This window comes from Erinaceus europaeus, chromosome 13, assembly GCF_950295315.1.
Source record: "Erinaceus europaeus chromosome 13, mEriEur2.1, whole genome shotgun sequence".
Lineage (NCBI taxonomy): Eukaryota > Metazoa > Chordata > Mammalia > Eulipotyphla > Erinaceidae > Erinaceus > Erinaceus europaeus.
In genome coordinates, this window is record NC_080174.1 from 12,443,125 (window position 1) to 12,469,729 (window position 26,605).

Consider the following 26,605-nt stretch of genomic DNA (forward strand, 5'->3'; position numbering starts at 1 on the left):
CTTTCTCATAAATAAACAAATAAAATATTTTAAAAAAAAATATCTATCCAAGGATGAGAGGGACAAGATGGATGGGCTGGCAGGAATCATGTCATTTTTTTTTTTAAAAGAAAAAAAAGAGAAAAAGGAAGAAGAAAGAAAAGGAACAGGAAGAGGAGGAGAAGAAGAAGAGGAAGACGGAGATGACCACTTACTTCTAGCGTCTGCATCAGATTCGGTTTTATTGCATCTTTCATCAGCACAGTCAAAGCACCTGTCACCCCCTAGGAGAGACAAACAGAGCACAATTAGATCCTTGACACAAACCAGCCCAGTCAGGGACTCGCTGGGCTGCTCCTCCCCAGCCTGTCTCTTGGGTGGACATTCCTAGGGCTTCTCTCCATTGTGTAAATTGCAGATGCTACCATGATGCCAGCCTGACTTCTCTGGACAGACGACCTCATCAAAGTGTCCTGGAGTCCCGCCTCCTCAGAGCCATGCCCCACTAGGGAAAGAGAGAGACAGGCTGGGAGTATGGATTGATCTGTCAACGCCCATGTTCAGCAGGGAAGCAATTACAGAAGCCAGACCTTCCACCTTCTGCATCTCATAATGACCCTGGGTCCATGCTCCCAGTGGGTCAAAGAATAGGAAAGCTTTCAAGGGAGGGGATTGGATACAACATTCTGGGGGTGGGAATTGTGGGGAATTGTACCCCTCTTATCCGATGGTCTTATCCTATGGTCAATATTTCCATTTTATAAATAAAAATTTAAAAAAACTTTAGAATCACGAATTAATGAGTTGCAGATAGGTAATTGTTGTTTTCGCCAAGCTGGCTTCACGGGCAGGTAACAGACTACCAGGGACTCATGGTTGAGCTGTAGGCAGTATCTCTTTATTCATGCAGGACGCAGCGCAATCTATACCAAGCTAAGCTAAACTAAAAACTACAAACAATCTTGTCCTTATAAATATACTAGCCCAGTAGGGTGGGAAGAGGATGTGACGCAGAGAGGGTAGAGAGAAAAGTGACTGGTGAAAATCAGGGTATGACAAGGAGAGGGGGCGGAGCAGGCAAGAATCCTATCACTGAACCACCAATGCCCTGGAGGGAGGGTGGTGCTTGTTAACAGCGGTTATGTAAATAGAATGAAGTGGTTATGTAAATAGAATAGTGTTAAGCAGGGGGGATTAAACTAATGAAACAGAAGGGGTTTTTAGAAGCATACCAACAGGTAATGTTTATTTATTTCTTTTTTTTTTGCCACTCCCCCCCATTTTTGTTGCCCTTATTGTTATTGTTGGATAGGAAAGAGAGAATTCGAGAGAGGAGTGGAAGACAGAGAGAAGAAAGAGACACCTGCAGACCTGCTTCACTGCCAATGAATCGACCCCCCCCCCCCCCCCCGTAGGTGAGAAGCCGGGGGCTCAAACCAGGATCCCTACGCCAGTCCTTGAACTTCATGCCATGTGTGCTTAACCCACTATACTACTGCCTGGCCTCCTCTCCCTCTCCCTCTCTCTCTTTTTAATAGTGCTATTTAAAGCAGAGAGAAGAGTGAGCAGGAGAGACATCAAAGACTATAACACCATGAAGGGGCTTCTTGTATTCACTCTGTCCCTGAAGCCCTCAGGTGGTGCTAGGATCCAACTCAGGGCCTCGGGGTCTCATGCAAGGCAGGCAGGCTGCCACGGAGATATCTCCATGGTCCTGGATTTTCTCTTTCAACTTTGTCCTAGGTGTTCCATAAGACAATAACTGACGTAAGACAGAAAAGAGTAAAAAAGGCCATATGATCGAATTTGCTGGATAAGACATACACAATGAGCCCGTCTGATTTATCTCTGCAAATGTAGCCAGAAAGGAATTGAGACTATTCGGCTGAGGAGCCAAAGTTATGTCCCCAGTTCTTGGCATCAACAAGAGATAGATTTGCCTTGCTCTGTCACAGCTGTATTGCAGGGTGGGGTTTTGATCCCATCACTGTATGTTCTTAGCATGCGGGGAGGGGTAGAGCGAAGGTCAACCAGCAGACCTCAGCACTTGCAAACAAACACAAGCCAGCAAGCTAAATAACTCCACCACCCCAAAGGCTAAGTCAGCAGAGGGTGGTGGTTAAAAAGAGGCAACAAGGAGGGGCCTGATGGTGGTGCGCCCAGCAAGCACATGCTTTAACCTGGGTTCAAGTCCCTGATAAGGGAACAGGTTCGAAAGTGGTGAAGCAGTGCTTACAGGTGTCTCCCTTTCTCCCCTGTTCCCCCCCTTCCTCTTTCTGTCTGTCAGAAAATAAAAGGCCATCCACAGTGGTGGGTTCCTTGTGCTGACACTGAATCCCATAAGCAACCCTAGTGTGGGAGGGGGGAGAAAGAAAGAAGAAAATAAGAAGAGAGTGGAAGAAATGGCATAATGCAAAGAAACATTCAAAGGTGGGGGTAGAGAGCATAATAGTTATGCTAAGAGACTCTCAGGCCTGAGGCTCAAGAAATCACAGGTTCAATTGCTCCCACAAACCAACCCCCCCCATCACAAGCCAGAGCTGAGTAGTAGTCTGATGGAAAGAAAGAGAGTGAAGAGAAAGAAAATAAGGAACAGAGGGCTGGGTGGTAGCACAGCAGGTTAAATGCACATGGCACAACGTGCAAGAACCGGGGTAAGGATCCTGATTCAAGCCCCCGACTCCCCACCTACAGGAGTGTCGCTTCACAAGTTGCGAAGCACGTCTTCAGGTGTCTATCTTTCTCTCCCCCTCTCTGTCTTCCCCTCCTCTCTCGATTTCCCTCTGTCCTATCCAACAACAATGACAGCAAGAACAACAATAACAACAACGATAACCAACAAGGGCAACAAAAGAGAAAAAATAAGCCTCCAGGAGCAGTGGGTTCATAGGGTAGGCACCAAGCCCCAGCAATAACCCTGGAGGCAAAAGAAAAGAAAAAGGAAAAAAGTTAAAAGGAAGAAGCATTCACTAATAAAGAACAGAGCTGTGTAAGAAGAATTAAGATGGAGATCTGCTTTATTTACTGACTGGTTACTTTGTTGCAGAGTCCCCTCCCCCTGGGGCTTTGTGCCTGCACCACTCCACTGCTCCCAGCAAGGACCACCCCCCCACACACACACCCCACTAATAGAAAGCGAGAGGGAGGGTGGGGGTAGACAGCATAATGGTTATGCAAAGAAACTCTCATGCCTGAGGCTCCAAGGTCCCAGATTCAATCCCCACATCACTATAAGCCAGAGCTGGTAAGTGCTCTGATAAAAAAAAGAGAGAGAGAGAGAGAAAGAGAGAAAGAGGGAGACAGAGGGAGAGACACAGACCTACAAGTACAGTCACGACATACTGTTGTACCACTCAGGAAGCTTCATTTAGGTATGCGTGTGCTCCTATGTGTGATGGGGTTTCACGCAGGTCTCACACACAGCCTACCACGTGACACTCAGGCAGTACCTTGGAAGGTGGTTCAATGGGAGACAGCCTTTTTGACACAAACGGAATCTGGGGCTCCATCCCCAGCACCACATGGAAGCATCTAGGACAGCACCAAGGAAACTCCAGGAATGGTGGAGTGATACTTCAACCAAAGGAGCCACAGGACAAGCCCACCCAGCAGCGCCACGGTGGTGAGAACCATGAAAAGCTGACAAAGATCAGTGTCCCAGGATTTAGTGGCAGCCTGATCACAACGGAGAACCCTGAAAGGCTGTGAATTCCCAGGACACCGTGGCAAGAGGGCTGTGATGTTCATTCTCTGGTCCCAGAGGAACAGGGGCAGAGAGCTGCCCACCGCTCCCAGGATGCACTCACTCACCAGGTCTTCCGCCGTCACGGGCTGCCCATGCTTGTCACTGGCCACCACCATCCTGCCCAACCGTGTCTTCATGTCCTGGAGGCTGTCGGTCAAAGCCAGCACCGCCATGATCTCGCTGGCCACGGCAATGTCGAACTGTGCCTGCAACAGCGAGAGATGGATTTCAGAAATGAGAAAGTTTGTTTTTAGATAGAGGCAGAGACTCAGAGGAGCAGAGGGTCAGATACAGACAGACAGACAGAAACAGACAGAGAGAGAGAAGGTAGAGGAAGAGGTAAGGGAGAAGAGGAAGAAGGAAGAAGAGATGGAAGAGGAGGAAAATGAGAAGGAAGAGAAGGAGGAGTAGGGGAAGAACGAGAAGGAGGAAGAGGAGAATTATAACCGGAGTGGGGTAGATGGTAGGGCACTGGGTTAAATGTACCGGGTTAAGTGCACATGGTGCAAAGCGCAGGGACCCATGTAAGGATCCCAGTTCAAGCCCCCAGCTCCCCACCTGCAGGGGAGTCGCTTTGTAAGCAGGTCTACAGGTGTCTATCTTTCTCTCCCCATCTATCTTCCCCTCCCTTCTCAATTTCTCTCTGTCCTGTCCAACAATAATAATAACAGCAACAACAATGGAAAGAATGGTCACCAGGAGCAGTGGATTTGTACCTTGGAGGCAAAAGGAGAAGGAGATGGAGAAGTTGAAAGAGAAAAAGAGGAGGAGGAAGAGGAGATGAGGAGGAGGAGAAGGAGGATGAAGATGATGATCAGGAGGAAGAAGAATTAGAAGAGGCAGAAATATCAAGGCACCCAAGCTTTTTTCAACACAGTGGACACCAGGCTTGAACCTGAGTCCTGCACATGGCAAAACACCACACAGCCTAAGTGAGCTACCGCACCGGCCCTGGTGTGTCTTCTCTTAATTAAAATGATTTTATTACTGTATTTATTGAACAGAGACAGAGAGAAATCAAGAGGGAAGGGGGAGAGAGAGAGAGAAAGAGAGAGAGGGAGAGATAAACAGACACCTGCAGCTGTGCTTCACCACTCAAAATTTTCCCCTGAAGGTGAGGACTGGGGACTTGAACCTTAATCCCAGCATATTCTCCATGTGCATTCAACCAGGTGCTCCACCACCCAGCCCGTCTTTGTGTTCTTGAACCAACCCCCCAGTTCACTTTTTCATTCAATATGTTTGTTTGTTTGTTTTAACCAGAGCACTGTTCAACTCTGGCTTATGGTGGTGCGGGGGATTGAACCTGGGACTTTGGAGCCTCAGGCATGAGAGTCTGTTTACATAAGCAATATGCTATCTACCCTCTGTGCTCAATATATTTATTTACGTATGAGAAATACAGAGTAAGAGAAACCAGAGCACTGCTCAGCTCTGCCTTATGGTGGTGCCGGGGACTGAACCTAGAATCTCAGAGTCTCAAGCATGAAAGTCTTATGTAGAACCACTATGCTGTCTCCCCAGCCCTCTCAAAATATTTCAAGAGGCCCAAGCGTCAACCTAGACTGAGGACTGGCAGCTACAACTCAAGAATTACTTCTCACTAGTAAGAACTTAAATGCATAAAAAATTATCTTCAGGGTACACAATGAATGGTTTTTTCCAGAGGCTCAACTCAAAAATGAAAAGACACGGACATGAAGAACACTGGAAACAGGCAGCCCAGAATGTTCCCCAGCTATTTGAGACTTTTTTTTTTTTTAGGTCTTCTACCAGCAGAGCACTGTTCAGCTCTGGCTTATGGTGGTGCAGGGGACTGAACCTGGGGCTTTGGAGCCTCAAGCATGAGAGTCACTTTGCAAAACCATTATGCTATCTACCCTCTGCCCTGTTGCCCAGCTATTAACGTTACGAACTTAAAAGCCTGAGGTCCCAAGTTTGCTCCTGGTATTACATGTGCCCCGTGACGCACTGGTCCTCTCTCATGTTAAAAGGAAAAACATTATTTAATTGCCGCCAGAGTGATTGCTAGGGCTTGATGGCTGCACGATGAACCCATTGTTTCCAGAGTGCTTTCCTCTTTTCTTCTGTTGACGGAGTGAGAGAGAAATTGAGAGAGAAGGGGCAGATAGAGAGGGAGAAAGAAAGACATGTGCAGCACTGCGCCACCACTTCTGAAGCTCCCGGCCACTCCTCTAAAATGTGGGGACCGGGGTTTGAACCTAAGTCCCTGCATATGGTAATGTGTGTGTTCTACAAGGTGTGTCACCATCCAGCCCAAACAAGCAAATCTTACTTAAAAAAAATAAATGCTAACTGAGGCTGGGTGGTGGTGCACCTGGTTGAGTGCACATATTACAATACTCAAGGACCCAGGTTCGAGCCCCAAGTCCCCCCCTGTAGAGGGAAAGCTTTACGAGTGGTTAAGCAGGGATGCAGGTATCTCTGTCTCTCTCCATCTTGCCGTTCTCTCTCCATTTCTGGCTGTCTCTATCGAATAAAGATGAAAAAAATTAAAAGAAAGAAAGAAATATGGGGATCAGGTGGTAGCACAGCGGGTTAAGCACACATGGCGCAAAGCACTTGGACCGGCATAAGGATCTCAGTTCTAGCGCCTGGATCCTCACCTGCAGGGCAGGTGAAACAGGCAGTGAAACAGGTCTGCAGGTGTCTATCTTTCTCCCCCTCTCTGCCTTCCCCTCCTCTCTCCATTTCTCTCTGTCCTATCCAACAACAGCAATAACAACAATAAACAACAAGGGCAACAAAAAGGGAAAAAATAGCCTCCAGGAGCAGTGGATTCATAGTGCAGGCACCGAGCCCCAGCAACAACCCTGGAGACAAAAAAAAGAAAGAAAGAAAGAAAGAGGGAGCCGGGAGGTAGCACACCGGGCTAAGCGCACATGGCCCAAAGGCCCAAAGTGCAAGGACCAGCATAAGGATCCGGTTTGAGCCCCCAGCTCCCTACCTGCAGGGGAGTTGCTTCAAAGGCGGTGAAGCAGGTCTGCAGGTGTCTATCTTTCTCTCCTTATCTCTGTCTTCCCCATTTCTCTCCATTTCTCTCTGTCCTATCCAACAATGACGACATCAATAACAGCAACAATAAGCATAACAAGAAAACAAGGCAACAAAAGGGAATAAATAAATATTAAAAAAAGAAAGACAAAAAAAGAAAGAAAGAAATACAGAAATACAGAAATACAGAAATACAGAAATACAGAAAGAAAGAAAGAAAGAAAGAAAGAAAGAAAGAAAGAAAGAAAGACAGACTAGCCTGGAAGCAAGCCAAGTGTCCAAAAACAGATGAGTAGCTAAATAAGTTGTGGTTTATATACACAATGGAATACTACTCAGCTATTAAAAATGGTGAATTCACCTTCCTCACCTCATCTTGGATGGAACTTGAAGGGATCATGTCAAGTGAGATCAGACAGAAAGAAAAGGACGAATGTTGGGCAATCTCACGCACAGACAGAAGTTGAAAAATGAGAACAGAAGGGAAAACACAGAGCAGAACCTGGGCTGGGTTTGGTATACTGAACTAAAGAAAAGGACTCTGGGGTGGGATGGGGGGCGGTTAGAGTACTATGATGAAAACTGAGAAATGTTACACATGTACAAACTATTGTATTTTACTGTGGATTGTAAACCACTAATCCCCCACAATAAAGGGGGAAAAAAGTGGTGCAACTGGTTAAGTGCACACCTCATAGTGCACAAGGACTGTTCAAGTCCCTGCTTCACGAGTGATGAATCAGGGCTACAGGTGTCTCTCTATCTCTTTCCCTCTCAATCCCCCACCTCAATTTCTCTCTCTCTCTATCCAATAATAAATAAATAAAAATTAAAGGGGAAAAAAGGTTCTAGGTTTTTAAAAAATTAATTAATTAATAAATACTGGGGATTTTGTGCCTCCTCCTCTCCTAGCCCCTCTCAGGGGTTAGTCTGAAATGGTGGCCATCATGAGTGAGGGAATGAGAAGAAGAAGGCAGAGTTCAAGGCCCTATGAACTGCAGAAAAACAGAGCTATCCCCATGAAGGACTGCACCTACCTCTCGAGAATAGCCCTTCTCCGTGCTCGCCTGGCCGATCGTCATTTTCCGCAGGAACCGGTCATTGGTGTCCAACACTGAAAGACAAGGGCACAGAGCCGTCAAGCAAATGTGAACGGGCAGCCTTCTGCAGGCAGGGGAGGTGTGGAGCCTGACTAAAGGCTCCCGATTCTAACCAGGCTAGAGAAAAACACTGCTGACAAAGGGTGCTTGTACACTGCAGCCTCACTCCCGAGAAACTAACTCACATCTCAGAAAAACAGGCCAGGAACAACCCTGTAACCAAAAGGTTTCACTCCTAGGTACACACCGCAAAGAATCGAAAGCAGCATCTCCAGGGGCTGGGCAGTGGAGCATTTAATTAAGCACGCAAAGCACAAGGACCAGCACAGGGATCCCGGTTCAAGTCCTGACTCCCCACCTGTGGGGGGTCACTTAGCAAGTGGTGAAGCAGGTCTACAGGTGTCTATCTTTCTCTCCTCTCCTCTGTCTTTCCCTCCTCTCTCTGTTTCTCTCTGTCCTATCCAACAATAACAACAGCAGAAAAATGGCTTCCAGGAGCAGTGGATTCACAGTACAGGCACCCAGCCCCAGTGATAACCCTGGAGGAGAAAAAAGAAAAAAAAGTCTCCAACAGATAGCTATCTGCACACACATGTTCACAGCAGCACTCACAGAGCTCCTATGTTATCAAAACTAAAGACCAGAGTCCAACGGCTGGGGTTAAGGTTTCATGAACGGTGGAGCAGTGCTGCAGGTGTTTCTCCTCTCTCGTCTCCTTCATTGTTTCTCAGAAAACAAAGAACTCTGAGAGAAGGCACATATAGGCACCAAGTCCCAGGGGTCACCCAGGTGGCAAAAAATATAAATAAATGGAAAAGAAATCCCCCAACAATAAGGCGCCCATGATTCATTTCTCAGAGAATCCTATTTCCTATATATTAATTCATGGGGATTAGAGCCAAACTCCTTATCAAGTGTCATTCTAACCTCCTCTGAACCAGGCAGCTTGTCTAAAGCAATAAAGGTTTCTTCCTCCTAGTGCCTGAAACGATAGCATGATCTAGTATTTATCTGGAATGGTGTTGAAAGTTGTCACTTCCACTAAAATCGACTCAGAACCATGGAACTGTAAATTTTTTCCGCCTTCCAGGAGAGAAACCAGATATACAGAGCATTTAAGATCCAAAGTCCCCCCAACTTGGGTTGGAACCACTGTTTCATGTCTGACAGGTGACCATAAAATCAAAGTCAGAGATGGTCAGTTGGCATCAAAACTTCTCTCTCACTGTACCCACACGCTTGGCTGGAAGCATAGTGGTTTTCACCGACATGATTTTCATGTTCGTGTCTATCCTATTAGAGCTGGAAAGAGTAAGACATACTCGCACAAATGCCTTGGCAAAGTGAACTACGCGTTTTGGACTTAGTACAGCTATCACAGTAATGTACTGTTATAATAGATTATGCAACTAGGACTATACTTCTCAGTTGTAAGATTTTTAAAAAAATATTTATTTATTTTCCCTTTTGTTGCCCTTGTCGTTTTTCATGGTTATTGATGTCGTTGTTGTTAGAGAGGACAGAGAGAAATGGAGAGAAGAGGGGAAGACAGAGAGGGGGAGAGAAAGACAGACACCTGCAGACCTCTTTCACCGCCTGTGAAGCGACTCCCCTTACAGGTGGAGAGCCAGGGGCTCAAACTGGGATCCTTAAGCTGGCCCTTGCACTTTGCGCCATGTGCGCTTAACCCGCTGCGCTACTGCCCAACTCCCCAGTTGTAAGATTTTAAAAAGTAGGTTTCTCTGCCCCAAATACTAAAAACATGCATGTCTGGTATTAGAATGTAGTTGTCACAGAGGTCTGCTTGAGCAAACTGCCTTGCATATGTGAAAGGGATATTCTAGAATTACTTTACAACAAAGCACTAACAAATGAAATATACTTCTAATGACATCAAAGAAACTAATGAGATAGAAAATTTAGATACCTGGGGCCAAGCAGTGGTGCACCCAGTTAAATGTGCATAGTACTAAGTGCAAGGATCTGGGCTTGAGCCTCCGGCTCCCACCTGTAGGGGTGGCACTTCACAAGTGGTGAAGCAGGTCTGCAGGTGTCTCTCTTTCTCTCTCCCACTCTATCTCCCCCTCCTCTCTCAATTTCTCTCTGTTCCATCCAATAAAATTGGGGGGGATGGCTTCCAGGAGCAGTGAATTTGTAGTGCTGGCACTGAGCTCCCAGCAATAACCCTGGAAGCAAAAAAAAAAAAAAAGATAACCAGGAGGAAGTGAAAACAACCCTTGTGAAGCAGTTGGAAGAACTTCACACAGACCTTTAGTTATCCAGCAGCTCTAGTCCCCAGCACTTACCTCTCTGCCATGTGATGGTGGAGGGGTCAATGTCAAGGCGAGAGAATCTCCTTATCTCCTCTTCGGTCAGAGCGCTTGGGTCTGTCTTATTTATTCCCAGTTTCTAAAGATTAAGAAAAAAAAAAGTGATAAATTTCTAGAAGGTATAGAAAGCCAAGTTATCAAGTTATCCCAATGCTTTTATTTCCTTGGATAGCAGTAAGAACTTTAAATGAATAAGTAAATAAATAAATAAAACTACAGCGGACTTCCGTGGAAACATTAGCAAGCAATAAAAAGAAAAATCCATTAAACATACATCTCATCAAAAAGACACAGATCAAAAGATAAAAATGAAAAGATTGAAAACAATGAGACACCACAACAGACCCATTAGAATAGTCAGAATAACATCACCAAGTGGTGTTGAGCATGTGGAGGTACGGGAATGCTTGCCCTCTGCTGGGGTGGGGGTTGGAGGAGGCTGTGGGTACACAGTGGGTTAGACACTCTGGAAGGAGGTTCGGCAGTTTCTCACAGAACTGAACCCACTCCTGCCATTTGGCCCAACACTTGCACTTCTTGCTATATATCGTAAGGAGCTAAAAAGTTATGTCTGCAAAAAGAACTTGCCCGTGGATATTCACAGAGGCTTCAGCCTTGGTTGCCAAAACATGGAAGCAAACAAGGTGTCTTCCAGCAGGTGAACGGATAAAAAAAAAGCTAGTGGTAACGTTGGTGGTGGGCTTACCTTTTAGTGCATACGTGTTAACATGCATAAGGACGCAAAATGAAAAGCAAAGAGTGTTGATTTTATAAAAACAACTAATGGCCAACTAGGGATTATAAATGATAACATGAGTGTTTAGACATTGAAAACAAAGCAAGGCGAGGTTGGGAGAGATAGCATAATGGTTATGCTAAAGAACTTCCATGCCTGAGTTTTCAAAGTACCGGTTCTGTACCCCACAATATCATAAGGCAGACTTGAACAATCTTCTGGGGGTGGGAGGGAATATACGTGTGTGTGTATGTGTATATGTTAATGATAAATAGAAAACCTTTTTAGGCTGGGCGGTGGCAGTCCCAGTTGGGCACACATGTTACAATGTTCAAAGACTGAGTTCTCAAGCCCCAGGTCTCCCTCCATCTGCAGGGGCAAAGTTTTGCAAGCAGTAAAGCAGTGCTACAGGAGTGAGCCTCCGGGCAGGGGAGATAGCATAATGGTTATGCAAACAGACTCTCATGCCTGAAGCTCCAAAGTCCCAGGTTCAATCCCCTGCACCATCATGCCAGAGCTGAGCAGTGTTCTGGTGTTCCTCTCTCTCCCTCTGCATCTCTCTCAAAAATAAAATAAATAAAATATTTTTTAAAAAAAGGAGTGAGCCTCCCTCCCTCCCCATCTCCTTCTCCCCTTCTCCCCAATTCAATTTCTCTCTGTATCCAATAAATAATTAAAACATAAAATATTAAAGTAATAACAAAGAACAAGGGAAAATAAAGAGATTGGCAAGACCCAAACAGTAAGGAAGACCAGGCAAGCATAATGCTGGTAAGAATCCAGATTGCATCGACAAGTAAAATCTTAATACCTTGCTGTAAAAAGCACTGACAGAGGGAACATTTCAAAACTTGTATCTTATCACTTTCCAGAAATTTCACCTAAGGGTGGTGGGAAGGAGGCAGTACAATAGGTAGAGTGCACAAAAGTCTCTTTCAGGGCGGCTGGGCAGTGGCGCACCGGGTTAAGCACACATAGTACTAAACTCAAGGACCTGCTCAAGGATCAGGGTTCAAGCCCCTGGCTTCCCACCTATAGAGAGTATGCTTCACAAGTGGTGAAGCAAGCCTGCAAGTGTCTTATCTTCTCTCTTACTCTTTATCTTCCCATCCTCTCTCAATTTCTCTGTCCTGTCCAATAAAATGGAAAAAAATGGCCGTCGGGAGCAATAGATTCACAGTGCAGGAACCGAGCCCGAGCCCCAGTAATAACCCTGGAGGGAGGAAAAAGGAGGAGGAGGAGGGGGAGGAGGAGGAGGAAGAGGAGGAAGAGGAGGAGGAGGAGGAGGAGGAGGGGGAGGAGGGAGGGGGAGGGGGAGGAGGAGAAGAAATTCTCATTAGTTAGTAATCTAGGTACTTAAGATGGGCAAAGCAGTCATGTCATTTTATAGAAGAGGAAACCAAGCAAAATGAAGTGAACTTATTGTTCACTCTACTTTTCAGTGCCCAATTCAGGGTCCTAGATTCCTGGTTCTAAGTTTTCTAGACACGATCATTCTGACCCTATAAAACAGAACACCCAAGACTATCTGAAGCTGCAAGTGAGTACAATTCAAAATTTCTGACCTCGGGAATCTTTCTACTATGTTTCTTGGGAACAAAAATAATGGTTTTGTTTGCTTTTTTAAAGAGTGGCAAGCTAGAAACTTACTTTCAACCGGGCAAGTTGAATTTCTGAAAATTCTCGAACCCCATTCACTAAAGGAACCAGCCGATTATACAGCGCCTAAAAACACACAGAGAAATGAAACCCCATAAAGTTTAAGGGCCAATTATGTACTTGGACAACTCACAGGAGACGACAAAACTCATTATATTTATGGATAAGTTGTTTAGATTACAAACCTTATTAAAATTCTTGGCTAATCTCAACTATGTCGACTTAAGTTCTGTCATCTTAAGGCATCTGAAAATATCTGAAATAATGCATATTGTGGGGTTTGCATGAGTGTGTAGGGCTTTATCTAACATGTATCTGTATTCGAAAGCTCACTTAGGGAATTACTTTAATTGCAAAGAAGCAGAAACTTTGCAAAAATGTGCCAGAAAATTCCATTTGAATCCATCTCCTCTATTTGAAGAACCAGCACCAAGCACTTTTCTCTTGCATGATTTACTTGTCAGAGCACATGCACTCAGAACCCAGCATGTCACCTTAGTCTTAACAAGTTCTCTCCAGTTCTCTTGGGACAGACCAGAGACTAGGTCTATGGCAGATGGAAGGTAACTGGTCTACCAACCACCTTCAAAACTAGACTTGTCTCCAAAAATATTTGACTTAAACAACTGACATCGCTCTCTTGAAAACGAAACGGTGCTGATAAACTCATCGGAGAATCTAATTACAAAGTTTGGCTCCTCTGTTTTAAGAAATATGAACATAGAGGAAATTCATAGTTTTGAATACAATTTCCGGGAGTCTACAGGCTCTGTCCCTCTGTTCATGAACTCCTTAAACAGCCAGGAACCATGTCGTAAGATGTCTGAAATAGCCTAGAAGGAAGGAGTCTTTCTTACCTTATCTGTCTGAGTGTTTTCATGGAAAATCCTTGTGTCAATGGCGGCAGCTAGCAAGTTATTGGCAGCTGTGATGGCATGAATATCCCCAGTCAGGTGGAGGTTAAACTACAAATGAAGAAAAAGAACGCCTTCTACTTGTTTCATACAAACACTGCAGAGCCTTGAGATTTTTGGAATAAATAAAATAGTACACAAACTACAGGGACCAGGCAGTGGCACACCTGGTTAAATGCGCACATTACAGTGTTTGTGAAGTTAAATAACAGAATGGGGGCTGGATAGTGGAGGACCTGGTTGAATGCACATGTTACTGAGGACAAGGAATGGGGTTCAAACCCTGGTCCCCACCTACAAGGGGGAAAACTACACAGGCAGTGAAGCAGGTCTGTAGGGATCTCTACCTCCCCTCTGGCCTCCTCAATTATCTCTCTGTCCTGTCAAATAACTGGAAGGAGAAAGAAAAGAAAGGAGAAGAAAAGAAAAGAAAGGAAAGAAAAGAAAAAAGCACCACTAAGAGCCATAGATTTGTTGTGTAGGCATCAAGCCCAGCAGTAACCTTAGTGGCAAAAAACATGTATGTGTAGGGGGCCAAATGGAGGTGCAGCTGGTTAATCCCGGATATCACAGTGTGCAAGAACCCAGGTTCAAGCCCCTGGCCCATACCTATAGGGGAAAAATTTCATAAGCAGTGAAGCAGAGCTGCAGGTGTTTCTCTGTCTCTTTCCCTCTCCTCTCAATTTCTGTCTGTCTCTATCTAATAACAAATAAATAATAGTTTCTTTAAAATGTGTGTGTCTGTGTGTATAGAATAAAATTAAATCATGCTGGAAAGAAACAGAATAAAATACAGAGCAAACTTAAAACTTACAATGTGGTAATTTATTTTAAAAAACTTACTATGATGCAAAGCTTTCAGAGGACTACAGCTTACATATTCAGTCTTGAATGACTGCATATTCCTTTTTTTTTTTAGTTTTCAAGTTACAAAGAACACAGGGGAAGAGCTAAACAAACAAATAAACAACAGCAAAACCCTGCTGATAAGTATTAAGTTCTCAAAAGTGTGGTTATTGGATTAAAGGATATATTTGTGACAGAATACATTTGTAGTTTGGATTATTGAAACCATAACAAAACAGGTCATACATTAGCTTTGCTACTTAGTATTTCTATGATCAATGTTTGCACATAAAAATCATTAACGTGGGGAGTCCGGCGGTAGCGCAGTGGGTTAAATGCATGTGGCACAAAGCACAAGGACTGTCGTAAGGATCCTGGTCCGAGCCCCCAGTTCCCCACCTGCAGGGGAGTCACTTCACAAGCGGTGAAGCAGGTGTGCAGGTGTCTATCTTTCTCTCCCCCTCTCTGTCTTCCCCATCTCTCTCCGTTTCTCTCTGTCCTATTCAACAACGACGACATTAATAACTACAACAATAAAACAAGGGCAACAAAAGGGAATAAATAAATAATATAAAAAAATCATTAACATGATATTTAACTTCTCCCTCCCAATATTAAATGTTTAAAATGATGTGAAAATAGACACAGTTTATTTGCAGAGCTCTGGTATCTCTCTCCCTCTGTCTCTCTTGTAAGAATATAATAGTAGGGGGCTGGGTGGTGGTGCACCCGGTTAAATGCACATGGCACCATGCACAAAGACCCAGGTTTGAGCCCCCACTCCCCACCTGCAGTGGGGAGTGACTCATGAGTGGTGAATAGGTGTCTATTTTTCTCATCCCCTCTCTATATCCCCTTCCCTCTCAATTTCTCTCTGTCCTGTAAAATAGGGGGAAATAAAATAGGGGGGAAAATGGCTACCAGGAGTGGCAGATTTGTAGTACCAGCACCCAGCCTCAGCAATAGCCTTGGTGACAAAAAAAAAAAAAAAAAGAGGAGGAGGGGGGGAGGAGGGGAAGGAGGAGGGGGGAGGGGGAGGAGGAGGAGAAGTGGGTCTTTTGAATGCCCTCTGTGTTTACAACCTTTTTCTCCAAGTAACCTAAAAATGAATTCATTTGGGCCAAAGGGTCAGAACAATTTTAAGGCACTTGGTAGATAGTTCTCATTCCCCACCTGAAGAGCTTTATCAACAAGGTCTTCCCAGAAGTACAGAAGAGTATATTTCCTTTCTCCTTGCCAGAAAGTGGCAGTATTACTATTTTATAAAATCCAGTTCTGGCCATTTGACAAGGAACATGGTAACCGATAGCAGTTTCAATGAAGATTAATTTGAATAGAGGGGAAGATCAACATTCAAGGGGTGGTGTTTTTACTGAATCCTTTACAATAGCACAAGGGAACTCCTTGTCTAACATTCATTAGCATGTCTGCAGACCCCAAATAAGATCCTTTTCATCTGATCCCTTCTTCTCACCTCCAGAGTTAAACCCCAATCTTCCATTTCCATTCCATTCCATTCCATTCCATTCCATTCCATTCCATTCCATTCCATTCCATTCTTTTTTTTTTTTAAGACCACTGCTCAGCTCTGGTTTATGGTGGTGTAGGGACTGAACCTGGGACTTTGGAGCCTCAGGCATGAGAGTCTGTTTAAATAACCATTATGCTATCTATATCCCCCAACCCCACTCATTTCCATTTCTGTAGAACCACTTAGCCCACTAGCCTGGATTTCATCCTAGAGTCTTCCAAGGACTTGAGCTAAGACTCATGTGGAGGTGTCATTTGTAGAGAAAAAACAAAAAAAACCCATTCAGTATCCAGCTTTTAATCAAAGCCACCATCATTTGACTCCCCTGTTTGGATCCTAACTCCTTCCCAAAGCCTAGTGTTGACATCCCATAATACTTAGTCAGAACCCACTGCTGGTCAGAAGTTGTTCCATGAGCAAGACGGTCAGCTCCCAAATGAACAACCTCCCTGTGAGCTTATGGGAGGGCAGAGCAAAGCAAGTCTGGAGGGAGAAGCAGCCTCCTGGAAGTCTTACCTCCTCCATGGGGATGACCTGGGCATAGCCGCCCCCCGCAGCTCCACCTAAACAAGAGAACAGTGTCAAATGAGCGCAGTGTACACGCACAGGACAAAGTCCTGGGCACACAGCACCCAACCCAGCGGGAAGGCACGGACCCCTCCAAGAGGACATGACGGGCAGTGACATCCAGTAACTGCTGGTCCAAGGATTAAGGGTTAAGAGATATAGTGCATCCTACCAGGGATACAGATGCCCCATGAGAACACCATGACCCCCAGGGGAAGCTTCACAGATGGTGTGGGGCAGTGTTACCTCATTTTGTACCTTCAGTGCCCTCCAGAAACCTGGGGGGGGGGGGGGCTACCAGAAAGCTTTGGAATAGCACAGACACGAGGCTCAGCTTCTATCTACTTCAGAAACAAAGATTATCAGTCCCAGCCAGGCCAGAAAGATAAACAAGTTCACCCATTGCCTAATCAAGCAACTGAAAACCTATAGCTAGCCTCTCTTTCTCACTCTCTCTCTCTCTCTCTCTGTGTGTGTGTGTGTGTGTGTGTGTGTGTGTGATTCTGGTGTTGGCTCATTGTTACTCTGAGCAGCCCTGCTCCTTCTACCTGCAGTTAGGTATAGAAACTTTCTGTTAAAAATAAATAAATAAAATCCACCTGGGGCCAGGTAGTAGCACCACTGGTAAATGCAAACAATACCATGTGAGAAAATCCAGGTTCAGGTCCCTCGGAACTCACCTCCACGTGGGGGAGAAGCTTCTCAAGCAGAGGAACAGGCTGCAGATATTTCTCTTTCTCTCTTACCTCTCTATCAGAATTTAAGGAAAAATAACACTCAACAACAAAAAAAATTCTCCTGACAAACTCTGGTTACGACTGACAAAATAGCTCAAAATAGGCTTTGCCAAGCCTATGACTCGGGTTTGAGTTCAGCCCCCACTGGAGTGAAGGAAGCGTGAGAGCTGTGGTGTCTGTCTCTCCCTCTCTCCCTGGCGCTCTCTCTGTATATCTGAATAAGTCAGGCTCACGTGTCGTACGTGAGAACAACAACAAAAAACGGTAACTACACTCAGACTAAGGTGGTGGGAAAAGTAATGAGATAAGAGTGGGCAGAGTTGTCAAATGGCTTTTCCTCTCAAAAGGCCTTCTTTTCTTTTCTAAAACAATGCTGATGGCTTTTTGGTGTATATCATTTTAAACCTTGCCCTGTTTTTAGATGCTATCTGATTAGGCTCTCACAATGACCTGGCAAATCTGGTTAGCCTCCGAGCATTTTTTGTAGAAGTTGTTTTTATTTTGTTTGTTTTTTTTAATTTTTATTTCTGTATTTTACCAGAGCACTGCTCAGTGCTGGTTTATAGTGGTGCAGGGGATTGAACTGGGACTTTGGAGCCTCAGGCATGAGAGTCTCTTTGCATAACCAGTATGCTATCTACTCTTGCCCTTAAATTGTTTTTTTATTATCTTTATTTGTTTATTAGATAGAGACAGCCAGAAATTAAGAGGAAGGAGGGAGATGGACAGAGAGACAAGAGAGACACCTGCAGCCTTGAACCCAGATCCTTGTGCACTGTAACATGTATGCTCAAGCTGGTGTGCCACAGCCTGGCCCTGACTCTGAGCATTTTACATCACTGCAAACGTAGCTAGCTCAGAGAGGTTAGGGTTAACTAAAGGTCACAAAGCACTCAAAGAGCCAGTCATAAACAAAACACTGGCTTCCTTCTCCACATCCAGTGTCCATCCCACGACATGACGCCTGACATTGTAACAATTATCCGTGCATGATAGGACCTAAGTTATTAATACTTGTGACAGTCAGGAAATTTAATCATGTCCAAATCTTCAAAGTGTCAAACCAATCGTCCCCGCTGTAACTGCCACTATTGTCAAGTGAGCTCAGGTATAATTTCATGATCAACTAATGGAGCAAGAGCTTGAGTGGTGGAAGTGGCAGGCTGGGTCCAACCACAGCCAAGGAGCCATGTCACTGTCTTTCTGGAGAACAGCAGACTTGCAGGGCAGCTCCGACCTCACACAGCACCCTCCTCCCAGCCCTTCCAGAGAGTGGTGGTGGATCCAGGGTCTCTACTACATCCAGAGACTTCTCCCCTTAGCTGCAAAGACAGAATCTGACTACGAATGGCAAGAGTTGCAAAATCCCCTGCAGGTGGCGCAAAGTGCAAGGACCATTGTAAGGATATTGGTTCGAGGCCCCGCCTCCCCACCTGCAGGGGAGTCGCTTCACAGGTGGTGAAGCAGGTCTTCAGGTGTCTATCTTTCTCTCCTCCTCTCTCCATTTCTCTATGTCCTATGCAATAACTATAACAACACTAATAACAACAACAAGGGCAACAAAAATGGGGGAAAATGGCCTCCAGCAGCAGTGGATTTGCAGTGCAGGCACCGAGCCCCAGTGATAACTCTGGAGGAAAAAAAAAACAAAAAACAAAACCCAGAAGGCTTCTACCATTAAAAGTTTTGTCACGGGGGTCGGGCAGTAGCGCAGCAGATTAAGTGCAGGTGGCGCAAAGCACAAGGACCGGCATAACGATCCCAGTTTGAGCCCCCGATTCCCCATCTGCAGATGGGTCATTTCACAAGCGGTGAACCTGGTCTGTAGGTATCTTTCTATCCCCACCTCTCTCCATTTCTCTCTGTCCTATCCAACAACAACATCAACAATAACAATAATAACAACCACAACAACATTAAAATAACCAGGGCAACAAAAGGGGGAAAAATAGCTGGCCTCCAGGAGCAGTGGATTGGTGGTGCAGACACCAAGCCCCAGCAATAACCCTGGAGGCAAAAAAAAAGTCTTCTCACCACCACAGACACTAGATTCAGGGAACAGAGGGGCTACCAGAAACCCCACAAGTGCAGCCACCTCTATGGAAAGGAACCCATTTGCAATCTGGGGGGGGGGGTCTTCTATCCACTGAATTTGGGGATCAGGGATTTGCAGCTACTGGCTCTTTTGAGAGATTTCCACATTGGTCAACGATGTTCATTTCCCCTCTCCACCCCACCCCCCCCAACCACCTCCGGCTTTGGAAGAAACAAACAAGGCGCTGAACAACAGTACCTTTAACGCCAAAGGTGGGTCCTTGGGAAGGCTGCCGCAGACAGGCGAAGGAGTTGACATTCAAGTGAGCGGTGAGCGCCTGCACCAGCCCAATGGTGACAGTGCTTTTCCCTTCTCCAAGGGGGGTGGGTGTGATCCTGAAGGGGGTGGGGAGGGAGGGAGGGAGGGAGGGAGGAAGCAGAGTCAGTGCATGTCTCAGAGAACCTGTGTGAAACCAACCTCAGATACCAGAACTGAGCTGAAAGCTACTGATGGAGATTGAGGATGCTTCAATCCTTCTCTATTATTTAACTCACATAAAAGCCAGAGAGAGAGACAGAGAGAGACAGAGAGAGGGCTGGGGAGACAGCATAATGGCTATGCAGAGACTTTCATGCCTGAGATTCCAAGGGCCCAGGTTCAATCCCTAGCACCACCATAAGTCAGAGCTGAGCAGTGCTCTAGTCTCTTTCCCCTCTCTTTGTATCTCATTTAAATAAATAAGTAAAACTGATTTTTAAAAAAATTTAAAAAGCCAGAGAAAGAAACCAGAGCAGCACATGAAGTGTCGGGATTAGACTGGGAGCATCAGCTGTGCAAGTCCTGCACTCTACCGGCTGAGAGAGCTATTTCCCCCACTGCCAATTCCATTTTTTTTTTTTGGCCTCCAGGCTTATCGCTGGGGCTCAGTGCCTATGCTACAAATCCACTGCTCTTGTGGTCATCTTTTTTTTTTTTGGATGGGACCAAGAGATATTGAGAGGGGCGGGGCGGGAAGATAGAGATCGGGGAGAGAAAGATAGACACCTGCAGACCTGCTTGACCGCCTGTGAAGTGACTCCCCTGCAGGTGGGGAGCCAGGGGCTTGAGCTGGGATCCTTGGGCAGGTCCATGTGCTTTGTACTATGTGAGCTTAACCGGGTTTGCCACCACCCAAGCCCTGCCTGGCCCCCGCCAATTCCATTTCCTTAGGACCATTATGGTCTACATCTTTCACATAAGCCGTGTTTATCCTCAAGGCACAAGGGCCAAGAGAGCATCTGGTAGAACACATATCACCATATTCAAGAACTTGGGGTTGAGCCCTGAGGACTGCACAGGAACGCCACACAGCACCAGGGGAAGCTCCACGGAGGGTGGAGTGTTGCTATGAGGTCCCTCTCTCTCTACCTCTTAAATATTTTATTTACTTATTAATGAGAGGGGTATGAAAAGAGAGAAAGAATTATATATCACTCTGGTGCATGTACTGCCAGGGATCAAACTCAGGACCTCAGCACCTTTATCCAATGAGCCACCTCCCAGATCACTCTATCTCTGTCACTCCTATCACAAATTAAATCTAAAAAGCCAGCTGAGAGTACTGGAAGCAGGTACACACAAGGCCCTCATGCCCTCCTCCCCTCGATACAGACACATCTTTACCAAGAGACTGAACAAACGCTATTTGGCAGTGCTGTTAATAATGTTTCGAGAAGGGAGTCGGGCGGTAGCACAGTGGGTTAAGCAAAGCACAAGGATTGATGGAAGGATCCCGGTTCGAGCCCCCGGCTCCCCACCTGTAGGGGAGTAGCTTCACAGGAGGTGAAGCAGGTCTGCAGGTGTCTGTCTTTCTCTCCCCCTCTGACACTTCATGTGCTGCTTACCGGCATAAAGATGTAAGGATCCCAGTTCAAGCCCTCGGCTCCCCCACCTGCAGGGAAGTCGCTTCACAGGCAGTGAAGCAGGTCTGCAGGTGTCTGTCTTTCTCTCCCCCGCTCTGTCTTCCCCTCCTCTCTCCATTTCTCTCTGTCCTATCCAACAACAATGACAACAATAATAACCACAACAATGAAAAAGGGCAACAAAAGGGAATAAATTAATTAATTAAATTTAAAAAATAATATTTCAAGAGATGGAACAGACACCATTCTCCAAATGGTTGAAATAATTGAAGTGATGATGTTGTTTCTGGCTGATGGGTAGTTTGGCATTGGTTCACAAGTGCCACAGCTAATGGTACCCATGTACTCTCCTCATACTTGGGAGCTACTATCTGCTCAAATCCAGCTTTCTAATCCTATTCTCAAACTGACACCATCTTCCCAGACAATACTTTTAGTCCACCTGCATGTTAGCTATAGGTTCAGGAGAAAATTTCTAAGTCATGGCTCCCTTGGAACATGCATAAATTAGACTTCCTACCTTCTCCCCATACAAAGACCCCTAGTTTCCTATGCTCTATTCATACCTTTGGGTTCCTGTTTACTGAACAATTTGTCCTGCTTTATATCTTATCGCCCTTCAAGCCACCAAGCTGCAGATTCTACCACAACGCCATCCTGACTTCCCCGGGCAGACAACTTTACCAATGAGTCCCAGAACCTCACCTCTCCAGAGCCCAGCCACAACAGGGAAAAACAGAAACAAGCTGGGGGTATGGACTGACCTGCCAGCACCCATATCCAGTGGGGATTTAATTACAGAAACCAGATCTTCCACTGTCCCATAAAGAATTCTGGTCCATACTCCCAGAGAAAAATAAAGAATAGAGAAGCTTCCAGTGGAGGGGATGGGACACAGTACTCTGGGGGTGTGAACCATGTGGAATTGTACCCCTGTGATCTTACAATCTTGTCGATCAATTAAATCAGCGATAAAAATTCAAAAAAGAAATTGCAACTGCAAACACAGAGTGTTTGAAGGCCCCTACTGAGCATTGATTGTGCAATGGAGTAGGTGGTTTTCAGAAAGTCTGTCACAGGAAGGATTGCACTGGGGTTCCCAAGGACCCGTGAAGAGAGCTGGTGGACATAGGCCAAGGCAGACCCGCCCAGAGATGACCTCCTTCAAGCTCCTCCTCAGCGTCCAAGTCTTAATTAAAAACACATGGCTGGGGGCGCTATGCCAACTCACACACAAGGCAGGGGAAATGGGAGAGGCAGGGAGGAGGACTTTCTGGGGGCAATAAAAGGAGAGACCATAAAAACTTTCATGTCACCTCCATCCTGCTTGGGGTACAGGAACGTAGTTTCATTGTCAACCGGCACTGTCAGCTCAAGTTGTGAATGTTCGAGTTGGCGTGAAGGAAGAAAAACAAACAAACAAAAAAACAACCATGGTGGTGCTGACTGCACTTATTTATTTATTCATTTTTTTCTGGAAGAGGTTAGCATCCAGAGACATCAATGTGTTTTCACCTCACTATTTTACTCAGCTTCTCTAAGTAGGCATGGGCCTTCACTGGGGATCAAGAAGTCTTTATCCACTAATTAAAAAACTTTATTTCCCTAGAGACAAAGGCAGAGAGAGTGAAAAAGACCACAGCACCGAAACTTCCTTCAATGGAGTGGGGGCCGGGTTCGAACCTGGATCACGTACATGGCAAAACAATGCACTATCCATGAGCGATTTTGGCCAGCCCAATTAGAAGCTTTTTTTTTTTTTTTGCCTCCAGGGTTATTGCTGGGGCTCGGTGTCAGCTTCTGGTGGCTGTTTTTTCATTTTATTGGATAGAACAGAGAGAAATTGAGAAATGCGGAAGATCAAGAGAAAGATAGACACCAGCAGACCTGCTTTACCGCTTATGAAGTGACTGACTGCCCTGAAGGTAGGGAGCTCAGGACTAGAACCCAGATCCTTGTATGGATTCTTGTGCTTTGTACTATATGCATTTAACTGGGTGTGCTACTGCCCGGACCCTCCAATCAGAAACTTTTAAAAGGAGAGATGTGGGGGTTGGCGGTAGTACAACGGGTTAAGCACAGGTGGCGCAAAGCACAAGGAGAGTGGGGCAGTCCCTACCATTGCTGCTCTACAAAGAGGGCCAGGTCCTAGAGAGGTCCACAAGAGGGCTTATGATGGTGTCCTGATGGAAATGACCAGTAATGGCAGAGAGAGGGATCTGTTGGTCTGTGCTGCAATTTCTTATTGGCTATTCTGTTGACTTGTTATGGTGAATCACTTTTTCTTTTGTCACCAGGGCCGTCACTGGGGCTTGGTACCTGCCCGACTCCATCATTCCTAGCAGCCTCTTTTTTTTTTTTCTTTTTCTTTTTCTTTTTCCCCACTGTGGGAGAAGGAGACAGAATAAGAAAGAGGGCTGGGTAGGCAGCATAATGGTTCTGCAGAAGATATTCATGCTTGAGTCTCCAAAATTCCACGTTCAATCTCAGCACCACCACAAATCAGAGCTGAGCAGTGCTGTGGTCATTCTCTCAATCTTTCTCATAAAAATAAGATAAATGGAAAAAAAAAAAGAAAAAAAGAAAAGCAGAGATACCTGCAGCACTGCTCCATCGCTTGTTAAGTTTCCTTCTGGGTCCGATAGCCTGGCATGTGGTAGCACTGACAGCGCTGACTGGATTGTGGTATTGGTCTGAGATGACTGGGAATGGTGACATACCTAAGGACTTTGCACCTGGTTGAGAGTCTATGTTACAATGCACAGGTACCTGAGTTCAAGCCCCCAGTCCCCACTTCCAAGGAAATAGCTTCACAAGTTTTGAAGGTGTCTCTTTCTCCCTCTCTAACTCCCCCTTCTTCTCAATTTCTCTGTCTCTATCCAGTAAATAATAAAGTTAAAAAAGAGATTTCTTTTACTGAAAAATGGTTCATGAAAGGACAGAGACTTTTACTAAGATAAATACTCAGAATTCCAACTTCAGACCACTCAGTTCTACTTCCCATTACACTTTATTGAAGCGATGATTCAAAATACTTATAAGCAATGTTGTTGTTTTCCAAAAATACTTGTGTTCAATTTTGCTAGCAATTCGAGTAAAAAAGAAAATCAAAACACTACCAAAACTTCACAAATACGTATTTATCAAAGGCAAGAAAGCAATATTTTAGCAAGGCCAGCAAAGGTTATTTTAAGACTGACCAGAATAATGGGTTGAAACACACATTAAATCAGTTGTCTAGTGCTCTAAAGAAAAAAAAAAACTCTTTTCCCGCCAAGGTTATCCCAGCATCTCAGTGGCTATTTAATTCCACAACTCCCAGCAATCATTTTATCTTATTTTTTTCTTCTTGCCATACAGGCTTTTTAAAATTATCATCATTTATTTATTGGATAGAGACAGTCAGAAATCAAGAGGGAAGAAGATGACAGAGAGATATCTGTAGCACTGTTTCACCACTTGCAAAGCTTTCTTCCTGCAGGTGGGGACTGGGGGCTCGAACCCGGGTCTTTGGCATTATAACATGTGCACTCAACCAGGTGCACCACCACCCTGCCCTTTATTTTTTTCTTTCAGATAGAGGGAGAGAAACTTAGGGAGGCAAGAGATAGGGTAGAATAAGAAGAGACACTATTGTACTGACCCACATCTTGTGACTTCACCGGCAGAACTTGCATGTGATGGCCAGGAATTTGAACCCAGGTCCTCATACGTGGTCATGTGTGTGCTCTGCAGGTAAGTTACCTTCTAGCCCAGTGTGTGTGTGTGGGGGGGCTGAAGTGACATGACAATTTTCTGGTTTCAGGGGCTGGGCGCTGGTACACCCGGTTAAGTGCACATAGTCCAAAGTGCAAGGACCCACATGGGGACCAGGGTTTGAGCCCCTGATCCCACCTACAGAGCAGTTGCTTCACGAGAGGTAAAACAGGTTTTCGGGTATCTATAGTTCTCTCTCTCTCTCTCTCTCTCTCTCTCTCTCTCTCTCTAGCTCCCCCTGCCCTCTCAATTTCTCAGTCCTTCTCTGTCCTGAAATGGAAAACATGGCTGCCAGGAGCAGTGGATTCATAGTACAGGCACTGAGCCCCAGCTATAACTCTGAAGGCAGAGACAGAGACAGAGACAGAGAGAGAGAAAATAAAATAAAGACTTCATGCTTCCTTGAAGAATACAGAATTCATTCTAGTCACAACTCTGTTTGGATTTCTCTTAACTGCTTTGTCCAAGCAACTGTGAATGTGTTCTAGAAATTTCTACACAGAAACACAGAAACCAGTAAAAGGCCAAAGGACAGCAAACACACACACACACACACACACACACACACACACACACACACACACAATGCCCTACAGCTGCACTCTGCATCAAGTTCTCAAACAAATTCCTTTTTATTAGTGTAACTGGGAAAATATGTAAAACTTAAAAGCCCTTAAGATTCCTTTGGCTTATTTCCCTGGACAATCCCCTGTACGTTTCATTTTGTCAGGCCAGGCAAATAAAGTGATACAGAGGTGTAAATACTATTCGATGTGTAGCTGATGAATTACAGATGGTCCTGACAGAAGGCAAGAAATTCTCAAATTGGAATAGTTTTCTTTTTTTTCTAAACAAATTAATTTGTTCAGCATTGGAGTTATTAGTTACAGAAGACTTTTTAAAAAAATCTTATCATTCATCGTACTACTATTGTTATAGACTGGAATCGTTCATCCGTACACATGAATGTACAATGACAAAGGTTTGTTATTTAGGCTTATTGAAAAGTGACTTGAGTACCTGGGTCCTTCTAAAACAGGAAAATAAATTGTTATAGTGTGTAGAAGGAAAAGGTAAAACACAAAATAATATTTATAAGTGAAAAAAAAAAGATACATAGTTAAGATCCTAGATGGGGGTGTGGGAGACAGCATAATGGTTATGCAAACAAACTTCCATGCCTGAGGTTCTAAGATTCCAGGTTCAATCCCCCACACTACCATAAGCCAGAGCTAGGCAGTGCTCTGGTGAAAAATAAATAAATAAATAAATACATGTTAAGATCCTAGATGGAAACACAAATAATTTCAATACTTCTGGGAAATGAAAGTTTATTCTTTCTTTTACTTTTAGTTTGAAATTTTATACAGGGAGTCAGGTGGTTAACGCAGCGGGTTAAGCGCACGTGGCGCAAAGCACAATGACTGGTGTAAGGGTCCCGGTTCAAGCCCCCGGCTCCCCACCTGCAGGGGATTCGCTTCATAGGCGGTGAAGCAGGTCTGTAGGTGTCTTATCTTTCTCTCCCCCTCTCTGCCTTCCCCTCCTCTCTCCATTTCTCTGTTATATCCAACAACAAAATCATTAACAACAACAATAATAACTACAACAATAAAACAAGGGCAACAGAAAGGGAATAAATATTTTTTTTAAATCTTAAAAACAAAACAAAACTATAAAGTCAGCCCATATTCCAGCTAAGAGCAAGCTCATGCCCACTGCTATTTTCACATCTGATATGGAGAAGAGCCACATGG

At 44.9% G+C, this 26,605-nt stretch overlaps 1 protein-coding gene across 2 annotated transcripts in view; it reads right to left on the reverse strand.

Moving 5' to 3' along the window:
- MTHFD1L (methylenetetrahydrofolate dehydrogenase (NADP+ dependent) 1 like) overlaps positions 1-26,605 on the reverse strand; it is a 196,838-nt gene that overhangs the window by 108,524 nt on the left and 61,709 nt on the right. For both annotated transcript variants that reach the window (XM_060205329.1, XM_016185142.2), the window contains exons 12-19: positions 19,453-19,589; positions 16,372-16,418; positions 13,422-13,529; positions 12,556-12,630; positions 10,146-10,248; positions 7,777-7,853; positions 3,790-3,930; positions 195-263 (exon numbers count right to left, since the gene is read on the reverse strand). In XM_060205329.1, the coding sequence (XP_060061312.1) occupies positions 195-263; positions 3,790-3,930; positions 7,777-7,853; positions 10,146-10,248; positions 12,556-12,630; positions 13,422-13,529; positions 16,372-16,418; positions 19,453-19,589 (757 nt within the window). The remainder of the gene's footprint in view (positions 1-194; positions 264-3,789; positions 3,931-7,776; positions 7,854-10,145; positions 10,249-12,555; positions 12,631-13,421; positions 13,530-16,371; positions 16,419-19,452; positions 19,590-26,605) is intronic.